The sequence below is a fragment of the Amblyomma maculatum genome, chromosome 3 (assembly GCF_055883805.1).
Source record: "Amblyomma maculatum isolate TAMU_Amacu chromosome 3, ASM5588380v1, whole genome shotgun sequence".
NCBI classification, from domain to species: Eukaryota; Metazoa; Arthropoda; class Arachnida; order Ixodida; family Ixodidae; genus Amblyomma; species Amblyomma maculatum.
Window position 1 is genome coordinate 150,933,161 of NC_139346.1, and position 19,584 is coordinate 150,952,744.

General features: G+C 44.7%; 1 protein-coding gene across 1 annotated transcript; it reads right to left on the reverse strand.

Moving 5' to 3' along the window:
• Nucleotides 1–549: 549 nt before the first annotated feature.
• Nucleotides 550–17,844, reverse strand: LOC146196459 (neuferricin-like). The gene is made up of 4 exons (XM_084598198.1): nucleotides 17,417–17,844; nucleotides 17,169–17,309; nucleotides 15,654–15,840; nucleotides 550–3,903 (listed from the first exon to the last, which is right to left on the reverse strand). The coding sequence occupies exons 1-4, from the start codon at nucleotides 17,742–17,744 to the stop codon at nucleotides 3,684–3,686; spliced, it is 876 nt and encodes a 291-aa protein (XP_084454324.1). The 5' UTR covers nucleotides 17,745–17,844; the 3' UTR covers nucleotides 550–3,683.
• Between the last annotated feature and the right edge of the window lie 1,740 nt (nucleotides 17,845–19,584).

The window sequence follows — 19,584 nt, forward strand, 5'->3', positions numbered from 1 at the left end:
AATAAGTCACGAGTAAGCCTTTCTCTATAAACAGGCATTCACATCTTACATGGAGGCTTATGAGAGGTTCTATACACTGGACCTGCTATTAACACCTTCACAGCCAGATTAATTTCTACGGGCTCTTCCTCAACACGAGCACACTGCTCCCATGGATTATGTGTCTTGCCCGCCATTCTGTCACAGCAGCAATGTACAAGCGTGCCTCTTAGAGTTAATTGTTTTATTCCTTCTCTCGCAGGGGTACCTTATGTGCCTCGAGGGCTACAAGTTCCACCTCGTGGACGGCGCCTTCCTCGTACGCATGCCCCAAGGAACGGGCGAGACTGTAGACGCCTCAGCAACAACCAATAGCGGCCCCCCAATGCAGAATGCAATGAACTTTGAGCGATTCAAGGTCTCGGTGGCATCCAAATACCACTTAAAAGTCAGACAGCGTTGCTGAAGGCTGCATTGCACAAGTCAAGACCGTGTGCAAGTTCAACCACAGACTTGCATAAAAAATCATCCATTTACACCAGAGTCCAGCAAAGAAATGAAATCAAGACATTTTATGCAAAGTAAGAACACAGATTAATTTTAATAAAAACATTACCAAAACATTACAGGTAGAGATCAAGAAACAAGTGCAGTGTTACTTTAGCCACAGGACCAGGTCAGACACAGCGTGGATGAGATTACTAAACTGCGAAATAAAATATTTTGTGTGCTACTCTCCTACAATGCCCCAGTTAAGACTTCTGTCAAGTAGCAGCTGACGAGCAGTATCTACATCTGTGTCTGCACTACGGATGGCATACAGCAGCAGAGAGAGAGCAGCCACCATGCAAATATCGCATTACAATTTTTCATTAGATTATTACAAGCTACAGCTATCTTTATCCAGTCAGGTAAATAACAGACATTTGCACGTAAAAAAGTACAAACACACACTCTGCGTACCGCCATCCATAACGACCATTTGAACATCACTTTAAGTTACAGGCCTTTCAATTCCACTTCACAACAATTATACAAGCCTGCAGGCTTCATGCCCAGTTGCAGTTACGGCAAACACCAACATGATAAAATACTCCACAAAGTCAAGATGCCAAAGAAAGCTGCATGAATTGTGCAGTATGCCCTTTCAATTGACCTACAAGCATTAAAACAACAGTAAAAAGAACATGTTCCTCACAATCCTTGCAAAAGTTTTGCAAACATGAGATCAGACAAATTTAGATTCATCGGCACAATAATGCTTCGGCAACAAAGGGAATACCGGGTAAAACTTCCAGCTTTCAATGACAGTTCTCATGTGAAATGAAAGACTGCAAACTTCACGGGAGGAATTCACTCTGTCACCTGTAGATATTCCAGCAATTAGGTGCCCACACAAAGTAACAATATTGTTCCTTAACATTGTATCCCGAAGACCCCAAGGACGCGGGATAGAATCCCGGCCACAGCGACTTTTTGGTGGAGGTGAAAAGCGTGGCGTCGTGTACTGCGGTGGTCGAAATTTCCAGAGCCCTACACTATGACGTCTTTCAAGCCCGAGTCGCTTTGGCCAAGCCAAGCATCCCAAAGACGCGGAAATTACAGCTTCTCAGTAGCCCTAACAAGACTAAGCCCAACCATTTTCGGGCGCTCTCCAACGAATTTGTTCTGCAAATTTGCCCAGTGAAATAGAGCCTATCCCAAAACTACACCAGGTCTTCACCATACAGTAAATTCACTGTTCAGTATCACTGTTAAACTTTCATTCATCACAAGGCACATAAACCATCCGCATAGCAAGCGTAATGGCTATCCAAGCACTCAAGGCAATAAATAATAAAGAAAAACTTGCATCTCAAAAAGCCCCATTTTATGCAGCACATCATCACATTTGTTCTATAAATTTTTAGCTGCAATAAAAGAAAAAGTGGCTCACAAAGTAAACACAGTAAATAAACATAAATGAAAGCAGTAATTTAGTGGCGCACTAGTTTTCAGGCATCTTTTGCTTCGTGAATTTTAATGTGGAAAAGCCCTGAAAAACTTAACAAAGTAGCGCATAATCTACAGCATACTCCAATATGCACCTAACAATCATAAACACTACAGGCAATTGCTTTAAACCAACTGCAATGAATAAAAAAATTGCTGCCACACTTCTAACAAACCTCTTCACAAGCACAACACTGTTGCACGTGTCACAGGCACGACAGGCTAAACATTAAGTTGCAGACTGCATTTTCACTTGATTTTCAATGTGTATAAGCATTCCTGCTAGCCTGGTGCTCAGCTTTAGATAAAATACATGAACAAAAGAAGAAAGAGGTTCTCCTACTCCTCCCTTCCTTCCACCTTGTGCTTATCTGATAAAAAATATGACTATCTTCTCACCTGGCTAAGCTAAATGCGACTTCGGCGCACTAGCTCGTTTTGCCTTTACTTAGCTTTGGTTGTCTTGATTTTACTTTGCTCAACTTTGTGTGGTTTTCACATGATGCCCGTTCCTCCCATATGTTGCTGCTGGCACAGAGCCACTGAGTCCACACTCTAGACCCACTCTGCTACACTTGATGCCCTGAAGGCCTCACCTAGACATGACGGCTTCTTCACAGGCGATGGCGAAAGAACACCATTAGCACCTAGGAACCGCTAGAAATGAATTTTGGCTTCTTCAACATCACCATGAGCACGACGCACAAGCCTTCTGACAAGCAGATTGCACTGAGGCCGGAACGGAGCTTCCTGCTTCTTCAACGCAGACATCAACATGCTGCACGAGCCTTGTGATCAACAGGCTTCATGGTTTTTCGCAAGTGGCACGTTTAGTGCTAGTGAAGTAAAGCACAACAGCCATGGCACTCTGTGGCTAACTTCTGATTGACTATTCAAAATGAAATCGTTATTACGAGTGCCGACTGCAGCGAGCACGTGCCCTGTTAAATGGATAAATGTGTTGGAAGTCGAAGGAATTTATTGCATTCTTCTGCCTTAACCTTAAATAAAAATTGACACACCCACCTTCACGCAACTTTCCTGAAATACAGACATTTTTAATAAGATTCGAGGTAGCTATGCACTATGGAATAATGTGATGAATTACTGACTTTTATACCCCCAAGCATGCAGTAAAAGCATGTTCCATAAAGGCTTAAGCTTTACACTGCACTAAAGCGGTCCACTACATTACACAATACTGCTCTTGCACAAACTGAACAAGATTCTGCCTCCCAAGGTTGTTAAAAAGCCTTCATGGCATTACCATAGCAATAAAGGTCCTGTGGCACTGAGCAATGCAACATAGAATGCACTGCACACAACTGAGGTGAAGCCACTCTGTTGAAGCACACTTTTCATCTCATTGACATTAGGAGTTACTATACACGATTCAGCCATTACATTAAAAGGACACATGAATTAACGACGCCAGACAAGGGCATTCAAACATGAAGCGCTGCCTTGTACTGCCTTTTGTCCTTGATGACTTAAGTAATTCAAGGACAAAAAAGTTATTCATCCCAAAAACTGGTCTTTCTTTTTCTACTCCACTGTAGGTAGAAGTAACACTGTATTACTGCAAACATGCATTTTGCTAACATGGCACCACCAGAGCAAGAAACAGAGAAACAATTGTGCGAAGTAAAAATCTAAAAGTCAATGTGAGGAGGTCCCCTGCCATTGTTGTCCCCTCCTGTTCGGAGCACACCTTAATTGGAGTCCGGCACTTTGCAGGTGTCGGAAGTGGGAGGGCAGCCCGGGTACTCCTTGAGGTGGGGGTCGTCCAAGTCGCCGCGGTTCCTGTGCGATTTACCTTCAGGGTGGTTCGAAGGTGGTCCTGTCGTGCGGACGCACACGCACCGAATAGAGCCAGTGTCACGCTCAAAGTACTGGCGCGGCACCCCAGCCCAGCTGCGTTCCACTCCACCACTGAAAATAAACAACAAAATTAATGCGCTTCAAAGGCAGAATGCAAAGTGCACATTCATAATAGCGTGCATTACTTAAAGGACAGTAGTTGACAACTACACTGCAAAGCAAAGCTGGCTTTCGCTGACTTCGCCATCCTGGCCTGCCTGGCCTGGAAAAGAACATCAAAGGTGGTTCCAACGCACCCTGGTAACTATAACCCCGGGGCAAGAGGTGAGCTAAGAACGTCTGGTTACTGCATGCTTTTTACGCAGATGACAGCATTTCTACACTTTCTTCCACATTCACTGCAGCTAGCAAGCCTAAAACAACTTGTTAAATTAATACCTCTGTCACACGAGCAAATTTAATATCATTAGGTTCGAATGACATCCTTCATCGAATGAGTTTGGAGAACTCATTCGCATTCGATCGCGAACCGAATGTGTACTCTTGACGCCAGATACGCAGCAGAAACAAGTAACGCAATAACATATTCTACGCACATTGAAATTTAAAAATTATATTTCTAAAGTTTTGTTTTAAAACCTGCTAATTTAGGTGTAAAATTATTAGCACTGCAGGCTCTCGCGGAACAGCATTACTCTCGGTCACAGCAGTGGTCCAGTCATGGCAGCAACTCACGATCATATTGGGCTCTGTGTTCCCTGGTAGCCACATCTCCCCGTATATTTATCTCGGAACTATTTAAAGTTTTGACTGGCGCCTCACAGTTTGGATGCCAATTGCATGCTCTACATGTCTCCGTGCGTCTCCGCACTGTGTACCCCCACTCCGCTGTGTTCAGCCATATTGTTTGTTTACATTTATCGGATTTGTGGGTGACTCAATACTTGGCTTGGATTTTTATGGCTAACGTGCTACAGCACAGCCAAAAGTAATGTTTTTCGCTTGAATTATCGTACAGAAATGTTTTGATCAGCATTAAAATGTTACACAGTGATTTCAAACGCCTTTTATGTGCACTGGTGTTCCTTAAGTGCAGCATTTTTTTATAGCTGATCGTAATTGCCACCATTTGCGAATGACATTATATTTTACCATGTAGCACCGAAAGAAACCGAACGACATTAAATTTGCTCGTGTGACAGAGGTATAAGAATGACAACTATGATACCCGTATATGTGCTCCGTTTCCAATAACTAAGTAAGCAGTGTCACCACACAAGAAAGACTACAGCAAAACCTTATTATTTCAGGCCCGAATTATCCGAATTCTGAACTACTGAAAAGCTGCTCCAAAACTGCCAGAAAACCATTCATGTGAATTTATAACGAAAATTGCTCACCAAAGCGAGATACCACACTTCCACCAAATGCCCTTTGCATACCACAGGAAAGAGAGGCATTTTTACAAGTTCTGTGTAATTTTTGACAGGAATATACTATGCAGGTTACATTAGCACAAAGCACACTATAATGAAGCTAAATATACACATTGCTCCTTCAGGTGACCACCGTAACCCATGAGGTTACTGCCCTTCAATCTTCCAACAACGTGTGCCCGCCCTGCAACTTGCGACGTTCATGTGGTTCGTCTCAAGCCATACCCCACCGCTACTACGTCCGCCTCTTAGCACCAGGACGGTGCATTCGTTCCCGGGGATTACGTCCCAGGTGGAAAATGATGAGGACAAAGTGGCGCTCTCGTGTGTGGAAGGTGAAGAGGAAGAAGTGCACCCAACGCTGGGCCCTTATTGCCTGTCTCTCACTGTATATATCTTTAATCCTTTTTTGTAAATATATTTCTCCCCGTTTTATTATTTGCAAATATGCATTTCAAGTCAAAATATTACACTGTAATGCAAAATTCTATCTCCCAAATTAGAACTATGATGAAAAATGAGATGATGAAAAATGATGATGATGAAAATGATGATGAACTATGATGAAAAATTGAGAGAAAAAAATATATTACTGAAATTTGGAAATAATATAAACATATTTACACAAACCTTTACTTGTCTTAGAGCATAAAGCATCTAGTAGCTTCAATGCTTTAACTGAAATATATCTTGCACAACAAAAATGTATTTGCTGCCTCATAAACTGGAGCTTTTAGAGGGGGTTACAAAAAGTACTTTTTCTCCAAATATTTTAGTTGAAGAATGCTGGAAAGTATACAAGCGTATCATTGAGCATAAACATTCTTCTGAATGATGCACACCTGAAGAATGAATGTGGAATTGTAATAAAAACAATATTATAAATTAAAAAAAAGTAGTGAGAACGACAGCGAAAGTTGGAAAGAAATGCAAATATCATAAAATATAAAATACTAGTTAATAAATACTTTTTGCACAAAATGTTGGAAATGTTGGAAGTTTCTAAAGGTTGCGCATAAAATGTTCTGCATTGATTACGTTTTCAGATACAAAATAAAAACTTCAATAACCAAGGCTAATTTGTCACAGTGTGAAACAGTTCTTCAATGTTAAGACACGTACAGACATCCAAAAGGCAAATAATAGCACTGAAATGCCTTGAGAACATTACTCTGAGAAGAGAGACACCAGTAGAGATGCAGTCATAGAAGCTAGATAACATTCTTGGAGATGAGTAAGGCATTCCATGACACTCTCTCACTTGAAACCTTTTTGATCGGTCACTGAATTTTTTCAAGGATGTTTGCATTAAGACAGTTATTCATGTGGACCGAACTTTTATTGCTACTTTCAAGGGACAGCACAACAATGTTCCATCACCCATCATCTGCCTGCTTCACCACAAGGGCCCTTTGTATCAATGCATGCGTAGCGCCCTGCAGGGAAAAGGGAAGAATTACAGTATCTGCAGGAATGGCGGGTAGGTGTAGGCATGCGGTAAGTTGGCGGACACCACCAAGTGTCAGCCTGCCTGTTACAGTGGTTCCTGGCGTATAAATAGTATACAAAGAGGCTTGTCAGCACTGAGGTAGTGGCATGGTGCAAGGTGAACGGCATGTATACGAAGGCCGTTAGAATGACCAGAGTAACAGGGTCTAACGACCGGTGAGCCGAGATTGGAACAACGAGGCGCACTGAAAAAGGCATTGAAAAAGGTGCATTGATCATTGTCGTGTCAGCCACAATAAGGCACTTGCAAAGGCGAAGGTCACTGATGGTTTAGATTTAGGGGAACCGGCAGGCCAAGGCAACAGCCACTTATCGCAATGCGTGGCACAAGAAGTACAGGAGAGATGTGTCAAAAAGACAACGCCAAATTAGAATTGACAAACGTGGCATTGAAGTGACCAGGTGCGGTGTCGACGCATAGGCGACACAGGCCGAAAGGAAAGGTTGCGTTCTCCTGTTGGTTTGTTTTCCCCCTCTCTCTGCAAGAGAGGGGCCTGTGTACAGGTTAAGGCTGCGGGGCAGAACCCGTAGTCTGGCAAGCCAATTGCGGTTGCTTGAGTCACTGCCGTTTGCATGATTTTACTTCTTTTTCATACTCTTCTCGCTTGCACAGATGTCTCGGGAGAGAATTATTAGTACTAGTGGAGTCAAAAGGGGTGTGGTAGGTTGGTTGGATTGTGGGATTTAACGTCCGAAAGCAACCCAGGCTATGAGAGACACCGTAGTGGAGGACTCCGGAAATTTCAACCACCTGGGGTTCTTTAACGTGCAGTTGTGCACTGACATCGCACAGCACACGGGCGCCTTGCTTTTCGCCTCCATCGAAAAGAAGCAAGTAACTAATCATGCTGATGCTTGCTGCAAGAGGCTACAATTCGAATGTGGGCTGGGCCCCGAGGCATGGAAACTGAGCCTGAAAACCTAGTTTAGTGTTCTGAGCACTACCAATTGAGAGCTAAGGCTTCATAAGTCATCTTCGGTTAGGCCGAAGTAGCCAGGTCCGCGTTTTGCCCAACATTGCTGTCGTTACCATAAATATTGTGTGTATAAACTTCAGTTAACCTCTTTGCTACCTCAAGTAGTGTTGCTATCCATATTTCATCGTCGCTCTTTACCTCACCGTCCAGGAAGAACCAAACCAGGCCTAATATTCACTGGCAGTCAGCATGTCTACAATTGTGCCCACAACAGAGGAGCTTGGGAAACAATGTAATATGACATGCGCTCCAAGCCTGTGGACAAATATCTCGATGACTGCTTGTCAACCAAGCCACACCTCAACATGGTACTACTCTAAAAGCCCATCCAAACTGAGCAATGCCAGCTCCCAAACTTCTGAATAAACAAGCTTCTGGTCAACACAGAAGTCAACAGGAAATCCAGTGGCAGTCCAAATGACCCGAATTTCCTTACTAACGTAGAGTGAATTAACATTTCACTGCATTTTGCTTGGGATGAACAGCAGATGTCACCTGCATGTTGTGCCCATGCTTCTTAAGCAGAGCAGCTGATCTAGAACATTGACCCACATGGTAAGTAAGATTACAGGACTGAAGAACACCACACAGTTCATTGGCAGAAATAACTAATTTTTTTCTGACACTCATTTGGCTACCTCCCCACGAACACAGACAGAGGGTTTGCAATACGAGCTGCACTACTACCCTCTCTTGGCTTTAAAGGGGCCGTGCCACGATCAACCAATATATTACAATTTTGTAGTCTGACAGATAATACTGGACCTTGTTATTCTATTTCCATAATTTGAGCGCCCTAGACGCATTCCTTATTTAAAAAAAAAGTGGCTGAGTCTGACACAGCGAAACTCCTCCCACCGAAAGCGATCGCCATGTTGAAATGCTTGGTTACGTCACAGAGCAACACCGACCACCGCATCATTTACTGCTGTGCCAGTGCCGATAAACTGCCAATACACTGTGCAGTGTTCGCGCTGGTTAACATGACTCCCACTAAGTGTACTCTGCATATTTCTGAAAACAGAACACAGACTGTAGTGAAGCATGATTAAGTTCTTGCCCAGGCATAGCACCTTCGGCGTGACCACCGTCATCATCCTATGGCAGCACTGCCCCCCCAGCCGTTAGCACAGCCGCGCCGACCGCACAGGCCGTCCGAGGCAGCGATACAGCGGATCCCTTGCTCCAGTGTCAGAAAAGCATGCTGAAATTTGTTTCTCTCGCAGTAATAATAATAGGATCACGAAAAAGGAATTTCAAAACTGAATGCTTTTCGTGAAATGTCAATCCATACCGTGGGAGTTTTTGCTCACAGAGGGTGCGGCGGCAGTGTTCTTTTACACTATAGCTAGCTCCACTGTGAAGGCGCCGCTGAAAGTAATCATTCCCTTTACTACGAAACAGTGGGGCTGAGAGTAAAGAAGTTTCATGGTCTGGTGGTCCATTTACTAAAACACCTCGCTGATCTATTACAAAGTGCCATCCGCTGTGGCTTTGATGCGAAGTAATTTAGGCCTAGTGAGGGAGAAGCTGACGGCCAGAGCGCCGTCGATTTTTGCGCTCGCGGGCGCCATTGCTGTAAGCTTGCGACATCTAGTGCTGTAAGCTTCATGAGCTTGTCTGCTTTTATGATGCGGCTAGGACCAGTCTTGGGCCTGACAACGAGCAGCGTAAATGATGCTGCTAAGATGGGACAAGTTATTGGGTGCCTCGATGTAGTGCGCCGCACCCTATACACTACACTGCTGCACTATCGGGTGGTACCCGAAGATTGTATAAAAGCGCCATCAAACGGCCCTATATACATTGCACATTTTATGAATTGCTTTTGAGACGTGTTTCAGTGTACGTGTACACTGTTCGAGCGGGTCACCTCGTGCACCTTTCGTACTTGGGCGCCGATGTACATCTGAATCCTGCCCATGGGTGCTGCTATTCCCTATGTTAAAAGCGCTAGCAGAGATAGACGAAACGCTCAGTTTGCAGTAACCTCGGTAAGCGGAATGACTGATGTTTGGCCTAAATTAGCGGCTTCGCGTAACCGCAGTTGATGCTGCTTGTTCACAAAATATGCAGCAACGCGGTGTCAGCCTATGTCGTCCCCGGCTGCGCCAGTTGCCAGATCAGCAAGCTGTACACAAAGAAACGAAAATACGAGTTTTAAAAATATCTGCAGCTCCGACGAAGCTAGACCTTTGAGGTTTAGTTCTTTGGCATATCAGGAATAAGATACAATAAATAGTTTATAATCCGAAATTAGCGTCAGGATCATTCCTGAGAATTAATGAACTTGCAGTCAACCTGAAACTTCTCTTGCAAGGCAAGTAGACAATGGATCTTCTTGAAACCATGAGGCAGTCACTATCATAACAACAGACATGATGGATGCCGCTAAGCTTTCCCAACTATGGCCATCATTTCCATACTGAAATCTTCCACATGCCTTGCAATAGAAGTTATGCACACATGTGAACAAAGATAGCTACCAAAATATTCTTCATATTTGGATAAAACACAACAGTTTAAAGGCAGACACAAGAAGCATACAAGCCAATAACCAAATTACTAATGAGCATGGTAGATTCCTGCTGAGACAAACCAGGCTAAGATGAATTAGTACTGGATAATATGAACAATGTGGAATGTGGAAACATTTGGCTGGTTTCCTAAAATATTTAGTTAAAAAAAAAAAAAAAGAAACAAGACGTCCCAGCACAAACCACTTCACGTGTCAGTTCTCCTGGATGAAATATTGCACCAGCAGCAAACCACGAGACCCTACACAAAAGGACTCTGAAGAAGTCTGCTACTCCCCGAGGAAAGAAAAGGAAAAGAAAAGCTTCTACAGAAGACACTGCACCCCCCCCCCCCCCCCCCCCGCAAGACAGCTTCAGCGCACCTTAGCACAATAGTGCAGGGCAGCTTTCTTGTAGGGAAGCTCTCTTGCAAGTGCAAGACCTGCATGCATGCAGTTCGGAGATTTCAAGTGTCCAGACCTTGGCATCGCAAATGCGTCACATGCCACAAGTCACCTCCTGCAAACTAAAAAGTGCATTGACGTGGAGTGCGTCAGATCACCGATTTATGACTTCAACAGATGGGCGCTGAATTCCAACTGCCAAGATACACTAGAACCCCGCTGTTGCGTTCCCGGGTGCTGCGTTTTCCCGGCTGCTACGTCCTTGTGGTCGAGTCCCAGCATGACTCTCATAGACTTCCATGTATTAGAAACCCTGCTGTTACGTCGTAGCTTGGGACACGTTCCCGCATGATACGTTGTGAACTCGCACCCCAAGCCAACCCGAAAAACAAGCAGCGACGGCCATGTTTACTTTTTCGGTGAATTGACTTGGCCTGGCTTGGCCTAGCGTTGCTGGCGTGTCTACAGAGGGCACTAGTGACGCTTGGGCAGGCTGCGTCATCATCATCAGCAGCAGTAGTTGCACTTTTTTTTTTTTTGCGTCTTGCTGTCTTTCATTACTCCATGCTCCATCCTTTGTGCAGTTGGTGTGTGTGCGACTGACTTCCCGATTGCCGAGCTTAGGACTCTTTCCGAGTGTATTTTCCGGCTGTGAATTCGTTCCGCGGTCGTGTGCACACGCGTCCAGCGCACTCAATCGCCCACCTGGCGCGTGCCAACCGTTCAGCACGTAAATACAGCAAGATGGCATCAAGAAAGCGCAAAGCGCTATCCTTGGAGGATAAACTGAATATTCTCCGCACTGTGGATGCAAACCCAACGCGGAAGCGGGTGTGCATCGCTAAGGAACTGGGACTTAGGCCATCCACCTTCAACTCTATTGTTTCGAAAAGAAACGAGATCGAAGCAAATGCCCGGTCCTTTGACATCAAAAGCAAGCAAGCCCGCGGTGCGGAGCACGTGCAGCTTGACGAGGCGGTGTACAAATGGTTCAAGCAAGCCAGAGCTGCAGGTGTTAACTTTGATGGCACCATTTTGCGCAAAAAAGCACTGGAGATAGCAGACAAGCTCAGGATCGTCGATTTCAGTGCGTCAAACGGCTGGATCGACCGATTTAAACGAAGGCACGGAATTTGCTACCGAACCGTGAATGGGGAGGCCGCAAGCGTGGACGTGGCTACTGTAGGCAGCTGGAAAGAGACCGTGGCGCGCATTATTGACGGCTACGAGCCTAGGGACATTTTCAATGCCGATGAAGCGGGCCTCTTTTTCAAAGTACAGCCCTCGAAGACGCTTAGCTTGAAAGGCGAGGCTTGCCACGGCGGAAAATGTAGCAAAGACCGTCTCACCGTTTTGTTGTGTTGCAACTCGGATGGCTCCGAGATGATGAAGCCGTGGGTCATCGGCAAATTTCGAAACCCACGTTGCCTAAAGAATATACGTTACCTGCCCTGCCACTACAAGAACAACAGCAAGGCTTGGATGACGTGCGCAATTTTTGACGAGTTCCTCGCGTACATGGTCTCGAATATGGGCTGTCAGGACAGAAAAGTCGTCCTTTTTTTTAGATAACTGCTCCGCGAATCCTCCCCCCCCAGAGGCCCAAATGTGCAAAAGCCACAAGGCAATCAAGAACTGAAGAGGAAACACAATGGCTGCAATCCGTCAAAATGTGCATGAAGTGATGTCTGTTATACTGCACTTGAAAATATGTGCAGATTGTGTATGCGCGGCCAGTCATAAATGTGGCTCTAAGGTAGCATGCTCTAAAAGCTGGCTGAATACCGTCACGAGGCTAATTTTCTCAGCATGCTAAGTAGCAAAATTATGCGAAATAATCTGTTCCGCACTGGAATAAAAAAAAAGGCCTGTCCACAGCAGACAGAAGACTCCTAACAATAGCAAAATTTCGTGGAAACAGGGGTGGAAGCGGGTTCGGGCATTCTGGAGCGGCTTCAAGATATATACGATGGCACTGAAGAGTAGCCTATCCATCCTACAGCTTTTTTACTTTACTGCCTCCTGCCAATAGTTCATCATTCTTTGCTTGAGCAATGCTGAGGCTCACTTTTAATATTTTGGCGATAGACCCCGTATGCCTTCCCAAACACTCTTGAGAAGCTTCCTACTGACTGACAGCTTTGGTGTACCAACCCACCGTGCTTCAAGTATGGTTTTGTTTGCCGTAAGCCTGGCAAGCTTGTCACTGATAGAGAGGCCCGATGGTGAAGTACCAGCTTGTTTTCACAGCAGAACCATTAGAATAACTCATGCAGTTTTTGCAGTCGAACAAGTTTCCTTCTTGACGGCTCGCAGTAGTTTACACTACCTGCTTCGCTTGCTGATCTCGCTTCTCTACACCGGCAATTCAAAAGGTTGAGAGGAGGTACTGCGTCACATGCACAGTGCATTTTTTTTTTCGCAATTATTTCTAATCGCCGGTGGCTCGTACTAAATTTACTTGCGAACAACTGTTTATTATGCCCCATGCTTCCTTCCCTTACAAAAACTTCATTCATATTAAGCCCAGCGCAAGACGCATTATACCTTTGCCACTGGCGCAATAATATTGTTCCCGTGTTCTGCTGACTTTCATGGCAGAACCTCAAAATAGCCAGTTTGGAGCAGTTTTGGAGCAATATTGCATTTTGGAGCAGGATGCAGCAGGTAAAGCAGTTTGGAGCAGAATGGAGCAATTGGAGCAGCACTTCCCCCCTGTGGGAAGAAAAGCTCCCAATTTAGATCTCAATCCCAGCAAAATCAGGAAAATAATAACAAAAATAAAGTGGGATGAGAAATAGCCTGTACCTGCTAAGCAATAACAGAAAAGCCAGCCATCGAACTTTAGTGCAGCCCGAATGCAAAGGCAGCATGAAACTATACACCACTTTTTAAACATGGCAGTGTAAAGCCATAGAAAGACCTACATCGGCACACTTATACGGTATTTACGTAAGGAGCCTACTTTTTTCAAGAAAAGTTGACGTCAATTTGTGGGAAGGGTTCATTAAACTGAGAAAAAAATTTTCACACAATTATGGGACAGTCAGTCATACGTCCAACTGCCCGTCCACCTGCCAACCTATAGTCAACTAAAGCATGCAGTCAGTCATAGTCATGTTGCGAGTTTTTGGCATTGGCCGCTTCAAAAGGTGTTTGCTGTTATCACAGCAAATCTGATGATTTTGTGATAGTGAATGTTGCTGGCCTACTTTGGTGAGACCAGCGAACACCAGCCCTGGAGAATGTGCATAGCTTTTACGCGAGATTGAAAAACACTCACAGCCCGATCACAAGTGCGTACAAGTGAATGTTAAGTGTCAGCTACGGTGTGAAAGGGGTTAGGCATTTTCACTCCCAAGCTCAGCAAATCGCTTAGGAGTCCGAAGGTCCTGCTTTCCCCATTGCATTCCAGTGTAAAAGATGTTTTCTAGAGCTCTGGTTTGAACTGCTACCCTCTTCTCTAATACTTAAGTGCTACCCGTCTTTCTAAGTGTACACTAGCGAAACCAGGTATTCAGTAACGCTAAGAAAACCAGCACTGCTGGCTATTATCGAGGGTGCACTGCGCCTTACCACTCTACCAAGTTCATCAAGCACCACTATTGCAGGAGCTCTCGTCGAAAAATAAACACACTGTAATGTTATTGGTGTGCAGAATCTTATCGTGCTGCTGAAGTCTGTGCTGCAAACAGTAATGATAGTGTAAAACTGAGGAATGTGGTGAAAGAAACTATCTTCTTACAAAAGAAAACAAATTCTTAATGGTAAAAGTCTACAGTGGGCTCATTAAGCAAGTAGGTCCACCATGCAAATAAACATGATACATCACCTCCATTGTCTTTGCTGCCTCTTTCTATCTTTACACAATTATATAAGACTAAAGATTCTAACAAAAGATGTGACAGTTTTAGTTAGCTGGCAATGGACTGTCGACCGCAGGAACACAAGCTGTTTCATGGAAAAAATTGTCACTGCACTGACAATTTAAGCAGAAACGAAAGCAAGCTTCGGTCATAAATATGTGCACACTCCATCCTTATGGTTGCCGACGAAGCAAACACCATTTTGAGCCCCAATATGTCATCTGTATGACATCTGAAGTTGTCCATTCTGAAGCATCAGTGAATGAGTGATGTTCATATGTTTTTGTCTCCTGGATTTTAAGCGTTTACTACGTGAACGAGAGAAAAATGTTAGCTATAAACCCATGCGACCTTTCCCAGCAGCATGCCATTTGTTATACAGTTCCTAGCGGTGGCAGTCCACTTCTGCCAACGGTGCACCACAGTTATTGCATGCCTGTACAATGATGGCATTTGCTAACCAGAGCAGGAGGAATGCACCCCCCTTCCCTCAAAATTCAGCTAATTTTACTACCCCACTTGTTCCCATGGTCTTTCCAGTTCTCTTGCCAGGAATGTCCCTTCAGGACCTCCCCTGCAACTCCCAGCACACTACAGCAAATTACCTTGTGCCCCTCCTGTAAAAAAATTCCTGGCTACATGCTTGAGAGACAGCGTTGCTGCACTGCACAGGTTACCTTCTCTTATGGTGAAATTCACACTGCTTCAAGGCATTCTTTCATTTTGGAGACAACCAGTACGGTCCAGTGGTACAAAGCAAGGCAAAACAGCCATTGCCACTCTTCTACTATAGCACGAAAGTTGGTGTACTGGTACTGAATGCACCTCCCCACTGATGAAGGTTACATCCCGAGGAAAACAACACAATTTCAGAACTGTCTTGCGAAGCGATCAGCTTCAATGTCATTATTGCTAAATAAGTAGTTGCCCGGAAGATGAAGTTTACCAAGCACTTGACATAAACAAGTTTGTTTTAGCTTCGAATAAGCCATTAACTGATATTTAGCATGTCTGCCTTTTCAGGCAAGCCTTGTATTTCCTTTGACATTGATACTGCAAAAATGTACTGACACGGTGAGGACAACACAACCCTAGCAAGGTCCAAGAGTGCATGCCTCAATCAGAAAGAAGCGCTCCCAAACAGGGGTCTCACCTGCTCTTGCTGCACCAGACGCTGCTTCCCTTTTGGGGAGTCCACTCAGAGTTGCAGGGAGGGAAGATCTTGCTCTTCTCATGGGCCAGGTACTCCTTCTCCTTTGCCCTCTCTATGGCTGCCCAGACTGTCCGCAACTCATCAGTTGGCTGGCCATCATTAGTGTAGTACCGACCTGCCAGCTTGCCTGTTGTGAGAAGAAAAAATGATGAACCCTCAGATTAAACAAAGGAAGACGGTTTAGAGCAGTTATTGAGAAATTCTAACCTGCCTCACTGGACCACACAGCCGAGGTCAAAATTACAATTCAAACCTCAAAAGCGTGTGACAGTGGGAAACTTCAGCTCTCCTTCCTGTTAAAGCAATGTTATGGAATGAACTCAGAACTTAATGGCTATTTGATAGGGAGCTTAAAAGCAATCACTCAATTTACAGCACACATTCAACTATATTAGGAATTCTAAATGTGAATCTAGATTCACACCTAACGAGATTTCAAGAATACATTCATAGTTTTAGATACACAAGCAGTTCTAATTTATTTATAAACCTCCTTCGACAGGGACAACAAAATAAAACTTAGTCTGGACGCAGTGATAGTGTCCACCTCGTCTAAATGTCTGCACAATGCTGACTCATCCTGATTAGCTCAATAAAAGGAAAGAAGCAAAGCTGGTGACGAAAAATCTTAATGGTAAAATTTTTAGGCCATTTATGTTGCCAATAGCATTGTGCTACTGATATATTAGAGAGCTATGCAAAACTATGTTAGCTTATTGGAGCTATTTTCAACCATTTAGCACATGCACCACAATATAATCAATACACCAGTTGCAATATCACCAGTGGTGAACTCATTTGATGCAAGAGTCTGTGCTAGACACTGCACATACTGAGGAAAAGCAGAGATCGATAAGTATACATAACTCAGTGAAGCGATTTAAAGCATCAGGTCCTGCAATAACCAGAGCTAAATAATATACACTGCAGAAGACAATATTCTCCCTGTGGCCTTCCTACTGTGGCTCAACTTAGAACAGAGGTTTCAAATGCAGCTCAGATTTAAAAGTGGATTTTTTTATTTATTGACTTCGACCAAATAGTACGTGTTAGTACGTGTGGGCGCCATTTCTAAATTAAAAACAGCTTTATGCAAAAATAAAGACAACCTGCGTAATTTGCGTCGACAAACATTGCCCACCTCCTCTGCGCTCCACAAATGGGCCGTAGGTTCAGGCCCATACACGTCACAATTTCCGAAATAGTTTCTATGACGAAAGCATTCCCACAAGAAACCAGGCGCTGCAAAGAATTAGGCCACGCCCCCTTTTTCGCCGTTCCTGTCCACGTTCCACCACCTAATAAGCATCAAAATGCACAACCAAGCGAAGCAAACTTTCGCACAGCTTCAATCCCTCTTTACCTGCCTAGAGTTTAAAGCTACGAGCAGTTTTTTTGTTTTGTTTTGTTTTTTGTTATGTATATAACACGAATGAAGCAGAGTTTTCACCATACCGACAAAGGTGTAGTCCTTTTCGTAAAAATCCACCCATTGCGAGAAAGACAGCAGGTTCTCGTCCGACAGTCCATTGAGATCGTCCGTTAGACCTTCTTCGGTGAATTCGCCCGTTATGTAGGCCCTCGATGCGTCTCGGCCTGAAAAAAAAAGCAACGCCGAAAACATCAGTCGTGACCCCGCACCAGGAAGTGCACGCATTGCCGAAAGAGTACGGCGCGGCTTCAGCACGCGGAAGTTCACTTACCAGCGAACTGTGAGTAGCCGCCTCCAGGCCTGTAATGCTCAGCGCCTTTGGAGACGTCGTAAACGCGTCCCAGCACGGCCAAATAAAGACCGAGGGATTCGCCGCTGCCGTCGTACCTTGCTAGCTCTTCAGCGGTGAACACACCCTTGGCGGTTACCTTTGATCGGCAAAAGAAACTGCCCACATACCTCGCCGACTTCAGCAGCTCGCTGTGTACCTTACGTATGGGACCGGGGTACTTTTCGCGCGGAATGGGCTCGAAATAAACGAAAGCGATTGCCAAAAGCGCCACAAGAAGCGCGGAGCCGAATATCAGTTTCGCCGCCATTTGCAACCGGCAGAAAGGCACAACGTTGCCGGCCGAGAAGCGCGTGCTGGCTAAACCTAAACTTCGCACTTAGCGTGGTGACGCACGGCCGGCTTGCGGCCGGTCTCGAGGGAGAGCGATGGAGAGCGCGAGACCGGTCGTGGGTGACGTGAACAGGCGCTGCAGAACGCGTTGTACCATGCCGGTTGTAGGAAAAGCCGTGCACGTGGGGCTTTCTCTATCGCAAAATAATGAGCAGATTGGACTCACAGTAAGACCGAGAGGACAAGAACAGATATTGCACACTGTCTCAAACTCATAGGCCAATCGAGTATATTTTTTCTTTATTATAAATGCCTCCTCCTCCTCCCCTGTTCGTACCCCCTTCCGCTTACCGGCCGCGGCAGGCGGCAGCCGTGAAGGCTTCCATTACAGCACGTCCCTCGTAACCTAGGCCGTTTCTGGACGTTAACCCACACACCAACCATAGTTTTTTCTATTAACGTTGAACATATGCTATATGTCAACTTTTATATCTGCCGAGCCAGCTCAGTATGAAACCTCATTACCACTGAGCCAGGAGGCTATGACTGAGCATAGTGTAGAGCAACGTGCGAGGCTGAGCCGAAAGGTGAAAACCCATCCATACGCCGCGCTGCACCCGTCTACTCACCCCTGAGACAGAAAGTTTACAAGATGTCTCGAGAGAATGTGCAAAATATCTCTAAACACCCTGATGAAGCTTGTAGCCTACAATAGATACGTAATACACAACTTTTTAAGCTACAAGACGTCTTACCGGACACAAAGAGAACTCAAAGATGGAGTAAGCTTTCAACATCATTCCAACATCAACTACTCTGCTGCATGGATGGCTGTATTAGGCGGATCGCGAAATAAATAAACTGTCTTATAGACATCTCAGCAGGCCTCCTGGACAGTTTGTAATTATAATATGTGATATGACAAGGTCTCTTAATATAATTGTAGAACGCTTTATTTTTTTAACGCTTTCATGGTTTGGATTGGTTTACAAGTTAACGTCCCAAAGCGACTCGGGCTATGAGAAACGCCGCAGCGGAAGGCTCCGGAAATTTCGACCCCCTGGAATTCTTTAACCCGCACCGGCATAGCACAGCACACGGATACCTTAGCTTTTCGTCTCCATCGAAAAGCTGCTGCCGCGACCGGGATGAAATCCCGCCCAGATGGATTCCGCAGCTCGCCAACTCATCCACCACGACAAACATTTTGATGCCGCTGGTAGCCATATTCTAGCTGGCTTAGCTAATTATAATACACCCACCTTTTTAAGCTGACTTGTTCGCCTCGCAGGTCATTTTGTATTGATGTCCAAAAGACATATTCTATACGTCTATGAATTAAGGACTTTTCACTGAGCACTAACCTGTCTACAGGACGACATGAGATATCTCGCAATTATAAACATGCCGTCTCAACTGACCAAGGTTTCTTCCGTGTGAACTAGACGTACGCTTAACACAGACCACCCCAAAGTCATTCATACAAGCACAAGAAACATAAAGGAAAATGAAGGAGCACGAACCACTGCACTCACCATAATCCACTGAAGAACCAATTCGCTCATCGTTTTATGATCATGCTCATGGGGAAAACTGCCAGGAAAGCTATATGTATCGCATTTCCGTGGGTGTTACCTTATTCTTGATGAATTGACGCTAGTCTGCATGGCTCAAATCCAACGTATACTGTTGAAAATCTTCTTACCATCACAAAACTAAACTAAAAACTGAAAGCTGTTTTATATGCATGCATTTCACATAAAATCATAGGGGCCTCGTAGGCGTCTGGGAAATATGTCTTAAATTCTAAAATAAAG